The sequence below is a fragment of the Cetorhinus maximus genome, chromosome 8 (genome assembly GCF_964194155.1).
Source record: "Cetorhinus maximus chromosome 8, sCetMax3.hap1.1, whole genome shotgun sequence".
NCBI classification, from domain to species: domain Eukaryota; kingdom Metazoa; phylum Chordata; class Chondrichthyes; order Lamniformes; family Cetorhinidae; genus Cetorhinus; species Cetorhinus maximus.
The window spans coordinates 81,169,013-81,190,181 of NC_135886.1; the positions used below are offsets into that span (position 1 = coordinate 81,169,013).

The following is a 21,169-nucleotide window of genomic DNA, read 5'->3' on the forward strand; positions in this document are numbered from 1 at the left end:
ACAAAGTTAACTTGTAGGCACAGCAAATAACTAGAAAAGCAATGTTATGTTGGCCTTCCTTATAAAAGGATTGGTGTATAACAATAAGGAAGTCTGCTGCAATTCTACAGGGTGTTGGTGAGGCCACACCAGGAGTTCTGTGTACAGTTTGGCCTCTTTACCTAAGGGAGGACATACTTGCCTTGGGGTGGAGTGGGATGGTGCAGCAAAAGTGCACTAGAGAGTTCCAGGCATGAAGAGAGGTTGAGTACCCGAAGCCTATATTCCCTGCAGTTTAGAAGAAAGAGCGGTGATCTCAATGAATGTAAAAAAATTCTTAAGGGACTTGGACAGGCTTGGTGTTCGGGGGGGGGTGTTTTCCCCTGGCCAGAATCTAGAACGAGGGATAGCCTTAGTGTAAAGGGTTACCAGTTAGGATTGAGAGGAGAAATTTCTTCACTCGAGTTGTGAACCCCAGCAAGTTGTGAATGGTCAGTTTAAGTATATTCAAGATGGAGATAGTGCAGGGAGATGGAGTTGAAGGCGGTCTTCCTGAGAGAGCAAAAGGGCTAGGTGGCTTCCTACTGCTCCTGTTTATGTTGTAAAACAGATGTTACGGAAGCACAAAAACTCAAATGGAATAAGAGCGGGTTGAGAGGAAAAGTACTCGAAGTAGCTGTGTGTCAGTGGGACCATAATGGATATTGGTCAGTGGCTCATCTAGAAAAATGGAGGTACAGTAGTTGAGGAAGGGAAGAGGCTGAGATGAATCTGGTGAAGGAAGGGTGGAGATTGAAAGCAAAGTTGATACAAGTTTTCCATTCAGGCAAGAGCAGGAAACTGCACCAGTACAGCCATGTATCCCCACGGGTAGGGTTCCCCTTGCCCTCATAATCCACCTCACCAGCCTTCACGTTCAGTGGATAATTTTCCATCACCTCTGCTACCTGAGCATGATGCCTGCCCCAAATACATCATCTCCCCTTTCAGCATTTCCATGGGATTACTTCCTGATACCCTGGCCCATTTTTCAATCACACCCAGCACCACTTCCCCTTCCCACTGCACCTTTCTATTCTTCCTGCTAATTCACCAAGGCCCCAAATCCTCCTCCCAGATGAAACAGTGATTTCCTTTCAATTTGGTATACTGTGGGATTTTCAACCTTTTTGTTTCTGAGTCTCCTCTGTAACCCAGCACAAGTTTTCAACCATATATAAAAAGTGAGACAATTGAATTGTGTTTTTGTTTTATGTGAAGCTTGTTGCTGGTACTGAGCAATGATTATGCCAAGATGTGGAGGTATCTTTGAGCATGGCATGTGCTTGTCAGTGTTCATTTTATGTCAGTTTTGCTGACGTTAGACTGTCGCTGAGGCTGGTATTTATACTGAAGTTGGTTGACTGTCACTAAGGTTGGTAAAGTGTCACTGGAGCTGATAAGAATGCTAAAGAGACCGATGACAGTGGCAGTATCTGTGCTCGCTTCTCTTGTCTGTTACCAATAAGCAAAGTGCAGTGAGCTCGCTGAGGTTGGATGCTGTTTTTTGACAACGTGGTGGACCAATACCTGTGTCGTAGTCCAAATGGCAATTTCTGATTCTGTATGTCCTGTGTGAGGTCCGGGACTAAAAAGTATGGTGTACTGATGCCAACCAGTGACTCTGAATTGGAAGGTTAAACTCATGTCTCCTAGATATGGTAACTTTCAGGAATGAACAATAGACTCGACTTTAAATTATTTGTTGTGGAGATGAAGAGTCACAAGTGCACTTTCCTCTGGACACCTAGGGTGCCACAGACCAAGATTGTCATTTTAATTCTGTTACCTACTTCACTGTGATATCCCTGTCCTTGGCCTCCTACCCTGTTAAGAATGAAGCACAATGTGAGCTTGAGAAATACCACCCAATCTTTTGAGGCATTTTACAGCCTTCCAGATTCAGTACAACAGTTGAAGATCATAACCGTTGTTCCTATTTTATTGAATAGCAGCTACTGGTGGTAATTTTGCTAATCCTAGTTATACTTCCATCTTCGTTTCTTTGCACGTCCCATTACCATCTCTTATTTACCTTGCACCATCATCCCTGTCATCGTATTAGACCTTTTTTATTCTTTCTTCTACCTATGTCTATATTTTGTTACATCGCTAACCTTTTCCAGTTCTGGCAAAAGGTCATTCTATCTCACTCTGCACAGATGCTATCAGAGCTGCGGAAAAGGAGAATTTATCTTCCTTAAGAAAAGGTTCACACACCTTACTGGGTGCACCCCTACTTTTGGAACATTTCAATATAGTAAATATGCTATACCAAATGCATGCAGCCGTTACTGAGCTGTATGTAATTTTTAGTTAATACCAAGCAATACATTGAACTCCACCAAGCCTTTAGAAGCATGTTAAATTCAAATCCCTGTATTCCTGAAATCTAATATTAATCTGATCCGCTACAAAGCACAATGAAAAAAGGCCTGATTTGCACACTTAACTTTCCGAGACAATCTAACCCCAAAGAGGAAAGTTACCGATCAAGGCTGCAGATTATTTTATTATTGTGTTAAGCAACCCAACAGCTGGGCGTGCGCAGAGCGCCGTGGTCCCTACGTGTTGTAATTGACATGCGCGGAGGGAGGCATTGTGGGGCGGGACAGTAGTTGACATGCGCGGAGCTGAGCCGCGCTCGTTCATTTGGCGATAGGAGCGAGAAGATGGCGGATGGAGATGGTAAAGGGCGAGGGGAGGATGGGAGAGCCGAGAGCAGTCGGGGTTTGCAGTATTTGCAAGCATGGGAACTGGTAGCTTGGCAGCGGGAGTGTAGCGCTTGAAGCCTGGAACCTGTAAAGAGGAGTGAGGGTGGGAGACGGGTGATTGAGAGCTTCAGGCCTGAGGAGGTTTCCGCGCGGTTTGTGTTTCTGACCTGACCCCCCCTCCTCCCCTCCTGCCTGTCTCCGAAACCGGTCTTTGTTCCAGATGTCGGCGGCCTGCTGGTGGATGGAGGGGGTGATCAGCGTCTCCGCGCTCGGAATGGCGCTCAGGGCCGAGGCTGAGTCCGAATGGAGATCTGAGCACGTGGCTGTACCGCATGGCGGGGGCGCCCGGAGTTTCGGGCCTGGCTGTTCGCATTGCTGCCTCCCACCCGTCTCTTATCATTACGCCACGTGTACAGCAAACTTATTTTACAACAAGGTTGCCATTATGCCTTAAATCAAGTCTTTGCAGTAGTATATGAGTTAGTGGTACGCGATTTCAGGCAATGCTATATTATATTAGGAAAGGCAAGTTTCATGTAGCATTTCCCGTGTCACATTTGTATTAAGAGTTTAGGGGCGTTAGCCTTCTACATGTGCATAACTTTCAAAACTAGAAGTTGAGAATTGATTTCACTTTAAACTCAGGCCAGTGATCAAATGTATTCTGTTGACCATCCTTGATTTGGCTGGCTTCAGTTAAGTGGCAACCTGCGACAATAACAAAATCTGCAGCCATGATTGGTAACTTTCTTCTTTGGGGTATGATTGTCTCGGAAAGTTAAGTGTGCACATCAGGCCTTTTTTCATTGCGCTTTGTAGCAGATCAGATTAATATTAGATTTCAAGAATACAGGGATTTGAATTTAATATGCTTCTAAAGGCTTGGAGGAGTTCGATATATTGCTTGGTATTAACTAAGAATTACAGTTCAGTAACAGCTGCATGCATTTGGTATAGCATTTTACTATATTGAAATGTCCCAACAGTAGGGGTGCATCCAGTAAGGCGTGTGAACCTTCTCTTAAAGAAGATAAATTCTCCTAATAAAATTTGTTTGCCTCTTGCAGCGTCTGCTAAGAAACAAAAGAAGCAAAGGAAGAAAAGTGGGGAAAGTATTGGAGTAGGTATTCAACTGTTTTTTGATACCTTATAAGAACTACGTATGCAGTTTAATAGCCTTGAAATGTCCAGTCTTGTAGCCTTAGCACAGCAAAGCATCTACATAACAAGGAAAAGAACTATGTATATGAATTCATACTGCTGACCAAAATTGCTTGAAAAGGAATGGATTTTCACCTAAGAAATAGGCCAGTTGGCTCCTTGAGCCTGCTCTGCCATGGCTGATCTGATTGTGGCCTTTTAACTCCACTCCTGAATATTCCCCATAACCCTTAACTTGCCTGTAGATCAAAAGTCAATGCCCCATCATCCTAAATAGGAGACCCCTAATTTTGAACCTGTATCGCCTAGTTCTCAATTCTGTCATGAGGGAAGCATTCTCTCAGTAACTACCCTCTCAGTAACTACCTCTTAGAAGACTCAATGAGATTACCTCTTATTCTTTTAAACTCCAATGAGTATAGGCCCAACCTGCTCAACCTTTCCTCATAAGGCAAGCCCTTCATCCTAGGAATCAAAAGAGATCAAAACTATGCCGCCATCGAGCTGTGGCCTTGCTGACGCTTCCCAAGACGTCCCTATTTTTGTAATTAACCTCCTTGGCAATAAAGGCTAATATTCAATTTGCTTCTAATCATTTGCTATACCCGCATGTTAACTTAATGATCCATGTATGAGGATACCCAGATCCCTCTGTCCCACAATTTTCTGCAGTTTCTCTCCATTTAAGTAACCTGCTTTCAATTCTTCCACCAAAGTGGACAGCCACACATTTTCCCATATTATGTTCCATCTGTCAAGTTTTACCCACTCAATTAATCTATATCCCTTTGCGGACTCGTATCCTCTTTACAACTTGCTTTCCTATCTATATTTGTATTGTCAGCAAATTTGGCTGTAATGCACTCAGTTTGTTCATCCAAGTCATTAATATAGATGGTAATTAGTTGGTCTCAGCATTGATACCTGTTACATCCAACTAGTTACAGTTAGCCAAACTGGAAACGACTCATTTATCAGAGCTATCGTTTCCTGTCAGTTAGGCAATCCTCTGTCCATGCTTACAATGTATAAGCCCCCAGCACTATGAGCTCATGTGCAGCAACCTTTTATGTGGCATCTTATCGAATGCCTTTTGAAAATCCAAATACACTACACCTACTGGTTCCCTTTATCTACCCTGCTTGTTACATCTTCACAGAACTCTTAATTTGTCAAAAATGATTTCCCTCTCATAAAACCAAGTTGACTGTCTGATTGCAAAATGATTTTCTAAATGCCCTGCTAACATTTACTTAATGATGGACTCCAACATTTTCCCAATGATAGATGTTAAGACAAGCCGGCCTTTAATTCCCTGCTTTCTGCAGGGATGAGAAATTTCAGGCAAATGGCAGATTTCCAACATTTCAGTGGGATTCCACCATTTGAAATTTTTTTTCAACCTTTGCTACCTCCTCTCCACAGCTCATTGCATCACTTCTCATGTGTATCATCGCGCATGGGTTTTGTTTGCTATGCCTGATTCCACCCACTGCCTCCCTGAGTGGCTGCTTTGGATACTGCCTGAACAACAAATTATTGGCTGAGTAGGATGTGCCAGATTCCTCTGTCCCTCCTTGCTTTGTTTGTTGGGTGTTAGTGCGGGTTCTGTTGTTGTAGAGGCGGAGAATGTGCCAGGCCACTTTCTTCAGACATGGATTGCAAGGTAAATGACATAAAGTGCTGCCTCTGTGTTAAGCTACTGGCCAGAGAAGTTGACTGCTTTAAATGGTACCTGGTTCAGAAAATAAGTGACCATGGCCTTTAAAAAGCTGTGGGGGTAAAATACTGCACTTGCCCTGATGCAAGTATGACCATGGCATGCAAATGAACTGGTGGAGCTAGGCTGGGGGACATCACAGTCCACCAGGATCCTGCCTTCATGGGTTTGCATCTACTTCCCAGCATTGGGTAAACAAGGCACTGATCGTGACTGACTGATACTGCCCACTGTCCTGAGGGCTAACATATCAGCATTAGCATGTCAACTTCTGGATCAACCTCTGCTGAGCACTAAAAATTAGGGTCCTATTAGGCCAGATGGCTGTTATGTGAGTCCTTTATCAGCTAAGTCATCTTCAATGGTTGAATTGTACTGTGTTACAGTGTAGAATTATTATCCTGCATCAGCCCCCTCTTCACCCTGTCGGACGTACAAGCACAAAATATTCCTCGCTGTTGATTCAATTCAAAGGCTTCGAGCTGGGGAGTTCAGATGTTGAACTTTGAACAGCTAGTGGTTTGCACTGTTACCTGTTCAATGTTCTGCTCTTTTTAACATTGAAACAAGATGCTGGTTTTAATTACCAGATTGTGCAGTAACAGTAAAATGATTGTTGAAGTTCGGGCCTGTGAGGTCCATACGAGGAAAAGCCAATGAAACTGTTGATTAACCCCCGTTCTGCCCTCCCTCACCTTTTATGCACTGTCCCAAACTTGAGTGACTGGATTTGAATGGTGGTTTTGGCCCACCCTGAATGCACAACCGCTGAACTGCAAAACCCCAAGCAGTGACAACATTCCATGGTCCCGAGCCATGTGGGGGATCTAAAATGAACACAACTCCCATTTATTTCATGGTACTTTTACAATTCCTGATGATGTTCAAAGGTTTGTCAGTCCAAAGATTCCAGTTCAGTTAATAGGTGAACAAATCCAGGAATTAAATCACTAGCATCTGCAGTAATCATTAAATGGTTGCTACCAGCAATTAGAGCAGAGTCCGCAGTTACCCTTGCATAGATTGTAGTCAGATATGAATATTCCCCATGATTTTACTAATTTCTCTTTTGACCTGAATTTGTTCATAAAATGTTTTCTCCTATGCACTGTGATGTGTACGTGTTTAAATGCTGAGGTCACTTGGTGATTTGATGATAATGCACAGCCTTAACAGTAATAGAAGGTAAATGAAAAACAAGTGTTTCTACAAACTTGAAGTCTAATAATTCCACGCATTTGAAGTGGCTAAGAAGTATTTACATTCATTACATATCATAAAAAGTGTTATAATTGCATGATTCTTCATCACAAAAAAATTTCAGACCTTTATGTTTGGCCACACTTTCTGTTTCTGCTTCCCCACTTTCTTGAATAGAGGGGCTGCGTTTGCAGTTTTCCAATCACTGGAGCCATTGCAGCTTATAGGAAATTTTTAAAGATAACGGTTTCATAACTTTTTCTTAAAATACGCTAATTGAAAACAAGTAACTGCTAATATTAGATTTTACTTGATAATTTGTTTTAACCTTGTATTGCTCGAAACACCATTCCAGAGCATAGTCCTCAACAGAAAACATTGGCTCGAATTGCCTGACCTCCACAATGTTTTAGTTTCCGAGGCAAAGGCAGTAAGGCTATCTGAAGTGCTGTAATTCATGTCATTGCCAGTGAATGGCTAGCCATCCAGTGTCGATGAGAAATCTTATTATCAATGCTTTTTGTTTCATTGCAGCTTGAAAGCTTCATCAGAACTGAGGAAAGCTAGAAATGTAAATGCAGGTGAAAGGGGGAGGGGGACCTAAGATAAGCTAGAGGATAGGAGATTCTAAATGACAAAGGTTTCATGGTATAAAACCCAAAGGGATAGATATAGTAACAAAAATGTGCCCAAATGAGATATGAATAGCTACATAGCAACTGTCCGAATACAACACGTAGGAATAAAAAAATTGGACAGAACCGATCACAACAAAAAAATGGAGACAGAGGTTAGGATCTAAAATTGTTGAACTCAGTGTTGAGTGCAGAAGGCTGTAGAGTGTTAAGTCAAAACTTGAGGTGCTGTTCCTCAACCTGAACTGAATATTTCCTGCATTTTATGTTTCTATATCAAAGATATATGTCTAGGATAGTGGACTTGATAAAGACAGCTGCTGCTCTTTGAGACAGTCAGGGTTTTTAGTCCTCTTGGTGGCAAGAGTATATGGTATAATATAAACATATATATATATATATGTGTGCTAATAGGACTTGAAAATCAATGTTCGTTCTTGTACTTTCAGAGCATCCAGCAGGTGACAAACTTTCTGATTGAACCAGAGACAAAACCAGTGAAATTAGACACATCTCATTGGCCCCTGTTGCTGAAGGTAATCTCATTCAAATGTACAGTTATGATATAAATATCATGTTGCAGAATGTTTGTATCTGTTTGTTTGGTCTGTTGAGTAGAATAGAATTCCTTACCAGTCCTGCTTTGAGAAAATACTGATCTTACCTTATCTCTGATGCAGAAGGTCATTGGGTTCAAGCTCACTTAAGATGAGGACATAATCTAGCCTTGTATTTGAGTGATATACTGAAGGAATGCTGCACCATCAGTTGTTTATTTAGCTAAACCAAGTCTGCCTGCTCAAATGTCCCATGGTGTTCTTTGAAGAGCAGGGTAGTTCTAGTGTCATGATTGACAGTTCTTCAGTAACACCACTGAGAGATCTGGTCACATATCATTGCTGCTTGTAGGATCTTGCTCTATGCGTATTCATTGTAGTGTTCACAGCAAAGTAAAGCCTGAGGGCATGACTGATGCTATATAAATGCAAGCCCTTTCTAGAACCCTATCTTTTGAATTGCAGAATTTTGACAAACTTAATGTACGGACAGCACATTACACGCCTATTCCGAGTGGCTGCTCACCCCTCAAGAGGGAAATTGCTGACTATGTAAGGTAAGTTTAAAACCCAAGGTACAACATTGCTAAAATTTAGCTGCCCTTTCTGTTCATGAAATGCCCCCATTGTTGGTGGGGAGGAGACAGGAAATTATTCCCAGGAATTGAGAGCACAGGAACTTAAGATAGTTGTTGATGTTTCATGGCTACTAAAAGGTATACTGATTCAGGACTATGTCTTGGCAGGTCAGGATTCATTAACCTTGATAAGCCCGCAAACCCATCCTCACATGAAGTGGTGGCATGGATACGCAGGATTCTGCGGGTAGAAAAGACGGGTCACAGTGGAACGCTAGATCCTAAAGTAACAGGGTGTCTAATTGTTTGCATTGAGCGAGCAACGCGTCTAGTCAAATCCCAGCAGAGTGCTGGTAAGTAGTTTCCTTCGCTAATCTCAGTTTGTTAGCAGCATATTACAGTTACATTCTTGTAAAATCCCATGATGTGCTGCATTAATTTTGATCTGTGTGTAGGATTACTAATTTCTTCATTCGCATCTACGATGTAGAAAGCTTCAGCTCTGTTTTTCTTGCTTTTTGCTTTCCAGTTCAAAGTGCAGTAAAATTCTTGGGTTTGGCTTCAATGGGATTTCAATGACTGTATGCAATCTAGATATTTTTAATCAATTACCCTTAGTAACCCTTCAGTGTTCTTGATTGGTAAGGGGTTCAAAGGTTACGGGGAGAAGGCGGGAGAATGGGGTTGAGAAACTTATCAGCCATGATTGAATGGCGGAGCAGACTCGATGGGCCGATTGGCCTAATTTCTGCTCCTATGTTTTATGGTCTTATAGTGGTACTGGAATGTCCTGGCATGTGGAAGCGATTTTTGTAAGGAATAGTTTCTATTTGAGATTTGTTAATATCACAATCTGTGATACAGTAACTGACGTAGCCTGCCCTGACGACTCTTATGCTGTTAATTGTAGGCAAAGAGTATGTGGGAATTGTTCGGCTGCACAATGCTATTGAAAGTGAGCATCAGCTTAGCCGGGTAAGTAAGCCTGTTTCTTTTTGTCTTGTTGGGTTCACTCCAGTTAGAAATCTCAAGATGGTTTGTGAAAGATTCTGCAGTGCTGTAGAATCAAATGATGTATGGGAGTTATACGCGCAGGTTCTGCAAATTGCTGAAACTGATGAGTAACTGTTAAGGGTAGGAATGCAGAATTATTTTCATAATTGGGATAAGATGTCAAAATTACTTAGTTCATGCTGTCTCTAGGCTAACCTAGAAGTTGTGCAATTAAAGATCTTGTGCACTCTTCGTGCCTGTTGATTTGTTCTGTCTCAGCTATCTGTCTCCTTGCTCTATCCATAAGTGCTTGATGTCTTGATGATATGTACGTGAAATGATGAATAAGTTTATCCATTCGCCGAGTGCCGCTAGCCACTTCTTTCACAGCACGCTGAGTCTGTTTAGGCTCTGGGTGAATTGCATTCGTCTTGTACCATGTGACTTATTGGCGTTCTGCTGAGAAGTTATTGGTCCCTGATTGGGTGTATGTGAATGAGATGGTTTGGCAGAGTTGGGACCCTTCTGGGATCCAACTCTACAAAGATGAATGATGCAGTCTGATCACGTATGTAAGTAGTTCTAGTTAATCATAACCCAGCTATGTAGAGAGGGCTTTTTGATTGAAATTTCTGATGGTTGTGAGTATATTGTGATGTTAGGGTGTCATATGGAGTTGTGTGGGAAGTTCAAAACTAATTTCTACTTATGAATAACTAGTTTTAAGTGAAGGTTTAGGTATTTTTATATTCAACCAACCCAGTACTGCATTATGTAACCTTAAGTTGTATTTCTCACTCAGGGCTTGGAGATGCTGACTGGAGCCTTATTCCAACGCCCTCCTCTGATTGCTGCTGTCAAGAGACAGTTAAGAGTCCGGACCATATACGATAGTAAACTAATTGAGTATGATCCAGAACGTCGGTTAGGTGGGTATTTTCTGTAATCCCAACAGACTGTAATTATGTAGAGCCTTTAATATAGTAAAATGTCCCAGCGTTCTTCAGGAGAATGTTGTCAAATAAAATTTTGACACCGAGAAATATGTAATATTAGGATAGGTGACCAATATCTTGGTCAGGTAGTTTTTTAAACTTTTAAGCATTTTAAAGGAGGAGAGAAAGATATAGAGAAGTAATTCCAGCACTTTTGGCCAAGGGAGCTTAATTTAATTGAGGTTGCTTAAGAGGTCAGAATTGAAGGACCACAGAGATCTTTGCGGGGAATGGGGGGGGTACGGTGTTAGTTGTGGTGCTGTGGGCTAGAAGTGGTAAAGGACAGAGAGCGGTGAGGCCAATGGAGAACCATGGATATGTAAATGAAGGTGAGAATGTTGCCAGACCAGGGGCTAATGTAGATCAGTGAGCATTGGTCATGGGCAATGCGAGGAATGACATAGCAAGGGCATAGATGTGCTCAAGTTCATAGAATGGAAGATGAGGGATTATCCAGGAGAGCACTTGAATAGCTGAGTCTAGAGGGATCAAAGGCGTGGATGAGGGTTTCCACAGCAAATGAGCAGCCAGATAATGTTACAGAAAATGTAGCAACTGAATAGTTTGGGGACGAGCAAAAGCTGATCAACTGACTCAGCAGAAAGCTGGTGTAAAGTTTAAAAACATCTAGTCTAAGGGAATCTTACAATAAACTGCCCTTTCATAAAGCTCACGCTTGCCAGCTGCTTTCTAGCCACATGATGTTGAATAGATTACATTAGCACACTGTGCCAAGATGACTTATATCTATCACCCTTGACTGATGGCTGTGCACCATGGCTTGTTTAATAAGCATTGTATAAATCTCTTGTTTCATGTACTATGTGGTGAAAGCGAGGGTTTTCTCATTTAAATTGCCAAAATTAAAACTACCATAGCGTATACTGCAGTGTTTATATATAATGTAACACTTGTGTCCACGTCCAGGAATCTTTTGGGTGAGTTGTGAAGCAGGGACATATATCCGAACACTCTGTGTACATATTGGCCTGTTGCTTGGAGTTGGAGGTCAGATGCAGGAGCTAAGAAGGGTACGATCTGGTGTGAATGGTGAACAGGTAGGAAAACTCTTCTATTAAATCCTAATTTAGCATAAGGAAGTACTTGTCACTGAACTCATTTTCTGGTTACAGTTTGGTTAACACAGGAATAGTAATGGCTAATGCTTCTATTGTCTTGTTCTATAAGCTTATTGATCCCAAAGTGTTGAGTTTAGTACAGGTTATGTTCCTCCTGTGCTGGTAATTAAACTTTGGAAAAATGAAAAGCAATGGGGTTGTTACCCTTGGTGGCAATGTGTATCCCCACCAGGAAACTCCTGGCTGACAGTTATATTTTAAAATTTTTATATTTGTGTTGGTAACCTGAGTACTAAAAGCTTTTGCTTTGTAACTTAGGATAACATGGTTACCATGCATGATGTGTTGGATGCCCAATGGCAATATGACCACAACAAGGATGAGACCTATCTGCGTCGTGTCATCTACCCCCTTGAAAAACTGATGGCAACCCATAAACGTCTTGTTATGAAGGACAGTGCAGTAAGTAAGAAAACGTTGGAAACATGAAACAAAAAGGTTGAGATGCATAACTGCTTGGTCAGAACTTGAAACCACACCATTATGAAAAAAGCTTTATACTTAAAATGTTAAACCATCTTTTCTCTTTACCTCTACAATGCTCATGAACCTGATGTGTTTCCAGTGGTTCTTGTTTGAGTAACTCATGGCTCATGTTTATGCCCACAATAATATAGCTTTATTACGTTCCTCAGGGTAGCATCCAAAGCCCAACCATCTTCAGCTGCTTCATCAGTGACCTTCCATCATAAGGACAGAAGTGGGGGTGTTCACTGCGCAGTGTTCACCATTCGTGACTTCAGATACTGAAGCAACCTGTGTCCAAATGCAGCAAGACCTGGGCTGACAAGTGGCAAGTAACATTCGTGCCACATAAGCGCCAGGCAATGACCATCTCCAACAAGAGAGAACCTAACCGTCACGTCATGACAGTCAATGGTATTACCATTACCGAATCCCCCACTATCAACATCCTGGGGTTTACCATTGACCCAGAAACTGAACTGGACTAGCCATATAGCTACTGTGGCTACAAGAGCAGGTCAGAGGCTAGGAATCTTGCAGCGAGTGACTCATCTCCTGACTCCCCAAAGCCTGTCCACCATCTACAAGGCACAAGTCAGAACTGTGATGGAATACTCTCCACTTACCTGGATGAGTGCAGCTCCAACAACACTCGAAGCTCTGAACCATCCATAGCAAAGCAAGCCCACTTGATGGCACCCCATCCACAAACATTCACTCCCTCCACCATTAACGAACAGTGGCAGCAGTGTGTACCATCTCCAAGATGCACTGCAGGAACTCCTCCAAGCCCCTCTGAGCACCTTCCAAATCCACAACCACTACCATGTAGAAGGATAAGGGCAGCAGACATATGGGAACACAGCCACCTGCAAGTTCCCCTCCAATCCACTCAATCCTGACTTGGAAATAAATTGCTGTTTCACTCGCTGGGTCAAAATCCTGCGACTCCCTAACAGCACCGTGGGTGTACCCATACCACACAGACTGCAGCAGTTGAAAAAGGCAGTTCATCACCACCACCTCAAGGGCAATTAGGGATGGACAATAAAAGCTGGCCTAGCTAGCAGTCCATATTCCGTGAATGGATTTTAAAAACTTAAATTACTGGAACAATGCTGGTTTATAATTGCAGCTCTTGCTTTGTTGTATTGGGGGTTGTGATGGTGATAAACGGCATTGACAACCCTACAAAACTCCCATGCTCTCTGCTAAGATGGGCCAGTAATTTCTATTGAGGTATTTCTAGTTGGCGTGAAACTAGGATGCTGAGCCTGTTTATTCTTAACGTGTAATTCATTTCTGCATGTAACTCAATGATGAAATTATGTTAACATGCAAACAGGCCATTGAGCTTCTATGATGCTGCCTCTCAAAAGTGCAGCATGCTGAGCTCCTTGCCTCTATCCTGAGCTGTCTCATTAAGTGATTTATTCTGTTGTTAGGTGAATGCTATTTGCTATGGTGCCAAGATCATGCTCCCAGGTCTGCTCCGTTATGAAGATGGAATTGAGGTGAACCAGGAGATCGTTGTCATTACAACAAAGGGAGAAGCAATTTGTATCGGTAATAGAATCTGCAATTAAATGTTATAATTTGTGGGATAATTTGGAAATCACATTTTTGTGGTAGCCCAATGTAACATGTAATTTTGATCAGTGTTACAGTTATCTGTTGTGACTTATGTTCCTTTTGCGCATGATCCTCCAGGGTTGGCTAAGGGCAAGGCAGTGGTACTAAGTACATGTGAAACGTTTGTTAAAAGAGATGTTTGTAAATCTCATGATGTTCCATTTCTGTTTTTGTGTTCTGTCTGGCAGCGATTGCATTAATGACAACGGCAGTGATATCGACTTGTGATCATGGTGTTGTAGCAAAGATTAAGCGGGTTATCATGGAGCGGGACACATACCCACGCAAGTGGGGTCTTGGACCAAAGGTAAGCTAAGGTTGTTTGTGTGGTGGACAGGATCAAGTTAGTCTGTAACTACAGGCTGGTGGATGGTGAACATTTAGAATTTTGTAGATAATACAGCTGGCTTGTTAAAATGTAACATGATCAGACTCAAGCTGTGATTTCTAAGGTGAATGGCTAACTGATCATTCAATCATGATGATAGTAAAGCAGCTGCAAACAAAAGGACTCTGCTGCTTTGAAATATTATTTGAAGTGTAAACTATGGGTGAGCTGTCTGTATTTTAGCAGAACATCTAAACAGCATGGCATGTCGGTTTAATTATAGTAAAGGAAAGAAATAATGCACATGTTCACGAATTGAGAGGGTGAATGGACTCTCCTACCCTCTTTTCTTGAGGGTTTGGGTTAAATTGGGAGAATTCTAAAGATTTTGACCAGTGGTTTAAATCTCTGGTCAAATTCCATTGTAGCTAGTGTTGGAAGTAAAATAATTGTAAGTACTTACCACTTTGCTTTTTATTTTAAAGGCAAGTCAGAAGAAAATGATGATTAAGCAAGGTTTGTTAGATAAACACGGCAAACCAAATGGAAGTACTCCTGAATCGTGGAAGAAGGACTATGTAGATTATACGTAAGGGCATTTTTTTTATTTGAGAGTTACGTATTGGGGAGTTAAGTCAGAAACGTACTAACTTATTCTGCATATGTTAATATATATTAGTTGTGCCACTAGGTGGCACACTTACACAATATATAGTGAGCTATATTGTGTATTTGATCTTTATTTAAATGGATCTGTTGCAGATTATGTGGCGTACTGGTGAACTGTCTACCACGCATGTTCATGTTGCAGATCCTTAATGTTCACCTGTCTAACGAAGCCTTCACCAGTGTAAACTGAATTATTTAAAAAGAACTTGTATTATACAGCATCCATCACAACCCCCAGGGGTCCCAAAGTACTTTACAGCCAGTAAAGTGTACTTTTGAATTCTGGTCATTGTAATGTAGGAAATGTGACAGCATATTTGTGCTCAGCAATTTCCCACAAACAACGTGACAACGGTGCAGTGTGTAATTTGTTTAAACAGTGCTGGTTGAGAGATACCATCAGCCAGGACATTGAGGAGAATTCTCTAGTCTTTATCAAAATTGTTCAGTGGGATCTTTTACGTCCACCTAAGGCGGCAGACGAGGCCTCAGTTTAACATGTCTGAAAGTTGGCACCTCCAACATTTGTAGCAGTTGCTCAATACTGTAATTCTAGATTTTGTGGTGTGGGACTTGAACCCACAAACTTCGGACTCAGATGCAAGAGTGCTGCCAACTGAGCCATGATTGACACCCAAACTCACCATACAATGATAAATTGGTTAAGAATTGTGTGATAGCAGACAGTTATCCCTTTCCTGTCTGGTGTGGCTTTGGAGGGAGTCGGTCTGCAAGAGGAATTGGAATTGCATTTTCATTCCAACTCTGTGTAAAACTGTTGGATTCAGCGTTTCCTTACACATTCAGACTAATGATTACAATGGTGAGTGTGTGAAAGTGATCTGTTTGGCTGTTTGCTCGAGGTAACTAACTTCTGCATGCCTCTTTCAATAATGTGCACTGAATTATACAAATTGTTTCTTTCTAGCCCAGGAACTGTAGCAGCATCTGACAGTGCAATCAAAATTCAACCAGCAAAGGTAAGTGCCCCTGTGAGTTGGGATTAGCTGTGCTGAATGACGATATTCCAGTGACTCAGTCATAACCAAGAGACCTATAAATCAATGGAGCTAATTAATTTGTTTACTTGTGTTATGTTTGTGTTCTACAGGCAATTGATTCTTGAGGTATTGATAGTTACCTCATTCAGAATACAGTGTGGGGGTTATGTGGATGTAGATGATTTGTATGTGATATAAATCTAGGGAAATGTTGCTGACTATGCCAGTGTTTAATGGCCCCAGAGAGAAGTAAATTATGTCATAGATATTTCATCCTTGAGGCATGAGCTATGCATTTTCCATCCCCTGAAAATGTATTGGGATAGAAACTGGCCCAGCCTGATCACATTAGCTTCCATGTAACATTTTCTGTGCTGCTGTCGAGTCCTCTCCCAGGCCATTGCTCGTATTAGGTGATTTCTATCTGCAAGTTTGTGTGCAGTGTTTCATTTTAGATGGGGAGGAAGTTGGCCTTAGATGCTCTGATATTACATCCAAAATTCTAGGCTCATTGGGATAGATGATCTATGTGCTGGCTTTGGAGGCATTGGCCACCTTTACATGCACCCAATCAAGCAATTACCCTTGACAGCGGGTGAAGAAAGCACACATGAATGCCCTGATGTTGAACTTAAATGATGTGTTCGTTGTAGGGGAAACCTGGTGTCATAGTACTGGTTCTGCTCATTGATAGCAATTTGTGTATGTTCTCAGAGAAAGCGAGACAGTGAAAGTGAGAGTGATGAACTGGTAGTCTCATCTGCCCCAACAACACCAAAATCTGCACTAGATCTGAGCAAGAAAGACAAAAAGAAAAAGAAGAAAGAAAAGAAGCAAAAGTTATTGCAGGAGACAGAGGTAAGTGTTGGTAGTATGGTGCTGGTTGGCACTGTTCCAGTTTGAATATTATACAGTTGGTGCTTGGAGTAAAGAAGGGAAGTGGAGTGGGGAGAGGGGTCTGTAAAGAGCTCAGGGGAGGCAGCCCACACCTTTTGTATTCTGCCAACCCAGCTTGAGTTAATAAACTTGACTCAGCCTTTGAGTCAAATTTTGCAACTGCCTTGTTTTCACACTTGGCAATGCTCATGTCATCTAGGCCAAAAGAGAAGTAGTTTATTTGTTTGCAGGATGTGGGCATCATTGGTTAAGCCAGCATTTATTGCCTTCCCTAATTGCCTTTGAGAAGAAGGTGATGAGCTGCCACCTTGCAGCACAGCAACCCATGTGGTGTAGGTACACCCACACTGCTGTTAGGGAGGTAGTTCCAAGATTTTGACCCAGTGACAGTGAAGGAAAGGCTATATAGTTCCAATTCAGGATGGTGTGTGCCTTGGTGGCGGGGGTGGGGGGGGAGAGTTTGCTGGTGGTGTTCCCATGCATTGCATTGCTGCCCCATCCTAGATGGTAGAAGTCACAGTTTTGGAAGGTGCTGTCGAAGTTTTAAAGCAGTTTTAATTCACTTTCCAGATTCCTTCAAATATATGGAAATTGATTAATTCAGTAAATAATTCCACACGAAGTCTCGTGACTTTAACCAGGATTTATTTATTTATTTATTTATTTATTTGGACCATATTGTATTTTGCAATGCTGTTCCCGATGTCTAGTTTTAGAAAATGATGTATGAAGGCAAATTAGTCTCTTCAACTGCGTATATATAATTTTGATATAGGGAGGTACTATTCTCACTAGTGGTTTTGTTTTCTGTAAATCCTCAGGTCAAGCTGGAACTGTTTAGTGATTTTTGTGCCCTCAAGGGCATTGTCCACATGTACTTCCAAGTTATGTTATCTTTTACTTGGAACAGGTGAAAATTGAAAGTAGTGATCCAGAATCTACCCCAGTGACACCCAAGAAGGAGAAGAAGAAAAAGAAAAAAGAGACTGATATGGGAGGATCTGGAGCTGAGGTAAGTGCTGATAATAGCCATTGATAAAGAGTAAACTCATGGGTTTGTTCACCTTTTTATTATTGAAAAACAACAATTTTCCTGTTTGATGACCTGAGATGTAGTAGTGTTCTATTTGTTATGGAGAACAAACTGCAACAGTTGGGATGTCACACTATAGGACCCAGGTGTGTACATTTGTTTCTCAAATAGGTCTGCGTTTTAGGATGGGTCTGGCTATTTGCTCTCATTGAGTTGCACTCTGAAATGTGCTATTTCTGCTCAGTATAAATACAGTGGTATCAAGCTGTCCTCCCTTTTAAATTGTGGCTTATGTCACGTGAAAGCCTTTGCCTGCAATTCGTGAATACTGTCAGTGACTACTCCTTTACTGCTAACTGTGATCCTTGTGATCATTTGGCTGTTTATTTGGAGTAGGAAATCAATGTGATTGCTGTACAGCAGTTAAACTGCTTAATAGTGTACTAATGTTTACAGCCATTTTGTTTGCTAGCTAATGTCATTAATTTTCTGCAGAACACTGAAAGCTCTAAGAAGAAGAAAAAGAAAAAGGAAAAAGCTGAAACAGGCGAATGATGGAGTGATTCAAAACATCTCGATTTTTGACAAACTTTGGCAAACAGGGAGGAATGTTCACCCTGGGATAGAACTTGATGAAAATGCACCACATTCATTTCCAACCAATGATCAGAGACATTAAAGTTGCTGTGTTCAAATGACATTCACACTTGTTATGTGCAATCTTGTAACCAGGTTCTTGCTCCCACATTCAGTTCACTATCCTACTCTAAAGGTGGTGGTCAAGGGGTGTTCATAAATTGCACTCATGTTTATCATGTTCATAGTTAACGCTCCAGGAAAGGTGCATTCTTCTGATAAGGAAAGAATATTCGGGGGCAGAAAATCAGCATACACTTTCAGCTGCTGCCAGTACTTCATTTAAAGTTAGCATTGCCCCATTGTTATGCATATTGTATTTGATGCCATTTGCTTTGTACAAGGGGCACTCACAATATTCATGATGGTAGTGGTATGCAATAATGTAGCAATTCTACCTTGAATCTAGTATCTGCCTAATGCTCGACAGCAGTTACAGTCTAGGGCTGTAAATGGCCTGACTTTTCAGTTATAAACATTTTATACGTGGGTGAAAACGTATTTGCAAAATTATGTCATGTGGGCTGAATGCCAAAATTGGCCAAGTTTCAAGATTGAAACGTTTGCTGATCAGGTATAGTTGCTCTGAATTAGCCCGTGTTGCTTTCCTGAGTGTTGTGTTAATTTGTTGTCATTTAGTTTTAATGACGTCTTGACTTTTCATTGGAGAATGTAACAGGCTGCTACCTCCCCCATACCCTTGTAAAGCTGAGTTGGACATTTAACCAGGAGAGTCTGGACAATGAAAGACTTTTTGCTTCCATCCATCTTGGCAAGAGTTCCCTCTAATGGGATAAATTTGGAGGTTACTTCAATATGAATATTTTAAATATTTTTATATTGGTGATTTATGTCACCATAATGATTATGTACATTGTAAAAGAAGTAAAAGGCAGTTTTTTTTAGTCCAATAAACTTTTGCCTTACCAGATGTGCTGTGTTTGGGTTCAACCAGTTTGAGCCAAGTGCACATTTAACTGTACAGGTATGTCTGACGTTGTAACAGATTTTTTCTTATTTTTTAAACAAAAATAAATGGCTTCTTTATACTTGCTGTTCTTGTATTTAAAAAAGATTACATTTAATTGATCTTTTATAGAAGAATATGAATGCAGAATATTAGCAAGGGAATTGACCACTGCAATGTCACTGAATATTGGCTGCAATCAGTCCCGATTTAGGGATATTTTCATGTTTAGAAATTGAGAGGGCTTTATACTTCACAGCACAATTCATGCAACTAGTCATGTGGGCTGATTCTGAATGTCAGTAACTAGCATCCTTAACAGCTGCCACTTATTCAGTTTTCATATTTTATAAACACACATGGAAGGATCCCTTCCACGTTTAAAATATTTTGTCTTTGTCTTTCCACTGCAAACCTTGCATAGCCAGTGTGCAAATAGCAGGAGGCTCTGTTAGACATTTTTCTCCCTGTCACCCTAGTGAACACACATTTTAGTTATGATAGGGCAGATAGCTAAGTAATGCCTCAGGCTTTAGGTTTAATGTAAATGTGTGGCAAAATATTGAATATTTCAGAAACATGAGTTGCTGTGCCCTGTTCATCAAAAATCTATAATTTACTTCACATTCACCCAATAGGTGATTGCTTTTATTCAAATGGCATTGTATATTTCATGCTCAGTAAAATATTTAGCACCACCTAAAATTTTGCATGAAAACTCAAGTAGAATAGAGAATTTAAAGTATTTAATATTACATTCTCTGTTATGACATGCTGAAGGGGCAAACAAGTGCCAGACATGACCATAACAAAGATGTGTGAATGCCTTACACCTATCTTACAGTTCAAATGTGGTGTGGTGAGATGGCAATTTTCTTGAGGGTATTCATTAACCAACTGTACCAGGGATAAGGGGATTGTGAAGCTACAGTGAAGACAACTAAAGTCTTGAGTTCAGCGAAGGGGCATTATTGGAGTGAAATAGAAATTTATTCCAAGAACAATATACCTGATTAAATTTGGTGACCTAAGTATTGCATCAGAGTTTGAAGTATTAAAGATGTTCACTTTGTATGAATACACTTGGAGTTTATGACCCTGTTAAGTTTCCCTGCTAATTTAAAAGCATTCTGCAATCTGTCTTATGTTCAGAATAATAACGAAAAGTACAGCACAGGAACAGGCCCTTCAAGCCTGCGCCGATCACATTGTCTGTCAAACTAAAACATTTTGCACTTATGGGGTCCGTATCCCTCTATTCCCATCCTATTCATGTATTTGTCAAGCTGCCTCTTAAGCACCACTATCGTACCTGCTTCTACCACCTCCTCTGGCAGCGAATTCCAGACACACTACCTACCCTCTGCATAAAAAACTTGCCCCGCACATCTCCAAAGTTTTATCCTCTCACCTTAAATCTATGTCCCCTAGTAATTGACTCTTCCACCCTGAGAAAAAGCTTCTGATTATCTACTCTGTCCATGCTACTCATAATTTTGTAAACTAGTCGCCCCTTCATCTCCATCGCTCTAGTGAGAACAATCCGAGTTTCTCCGACCTCTCCTCATAGCTAATAACCTCCAGACCAGGCAGCATCCTGGTAAACCTCCTCTGCACCCTCTCCAACGCCTCCATATCCTCCTGGTAATGTGGCGACCAGAATTGCACGCAATATTCCGTGGCCTAACCAAGGTTCTATACAGCTGCAGCATAACTTCCCAGCTTTTATACTCAATACCCCCGCCGATGAAGGCAAGCATGCCATATGCCTTCCTGACTACCTTATCCACCTGCGTCGCCACTTTCAGTGGACCTGTACACCCAGATTCCT

General features: G+C 41.3%; 1 protein-coding gene and 3 non-coding genes across 4 annotated transcripts; all 4 read left to right on the top strand.

The window, feature by feature from the left end:
• The first annotated feature begins 2,624 nt into the window (after positions 1 to 2,624).
• dkc1 (dyskeratosis congenita 1, dyskerin) lies at positions 2,625 to 19,420 on the top strand. The gene is made up of 16 exons (XM_078547140.1): positions 2,625 to 2,706; positions 3,800 to 3,852; positions 7,898 to 7,984; positions 8,471 to 8,562; positions 8,752 to 8,936; positions 9,494 to 9,558; positions 10,379 to 10,505; positions 11,499 to 11,629; positions 11,969 to 12,112; positions 13,621 to 13,741; positions 13,996 to 14,114; positions 14,621 to 14,724; positions 15,733 to 15,784; positions 16,520 to 16,663; positions 17,613 to 17,714; positions 18,231 to 19,420. The coding sequence occupies exons 1-16, from the start codon at positions 2,691 to 2,693 to the stop codon at positions 18,288 to 18,290; spliced, it is 1,602 nt and encodes a 533-aa protein (XP_078403266.1). The 5' UTR covers positions 2,625 to 2,690; the 3' UTR covers positions 18,291 to 19,420.
• On the top strand, positions 9,909 to 10,144 carry LOC144684130 (small nucleolar RNA SNORD17). The gene has a single exon (XR_013577413.1). It is a non-coding gene; the product is annotated as a small nucleolar RNA SNORD17 (small nucleolar RNA).
• On the top strand, positions 11,265 to 11,340 carry LOC144684120 (small nucleolar RNA SNORD83). Its single transcript, XR_013577405.1, has one exon. It is a non-coding gene; the product is annotated as a small nucleolar RNA SNORD83 (small nucleolar RNA).
• Positions 11,768 to 11,902, top strand: LOC144684123 (small nucleolar RNA SNORA36 family). Its single transcript, XR_013577408.1, has one exon. It is a non-coding gene; the product is annotated as a small nucleolar RNA SNORA36 family (small nucleolar RNA).
• Positions 19,421 to 21,169: the final 1,749 nt, after the last annotated feature.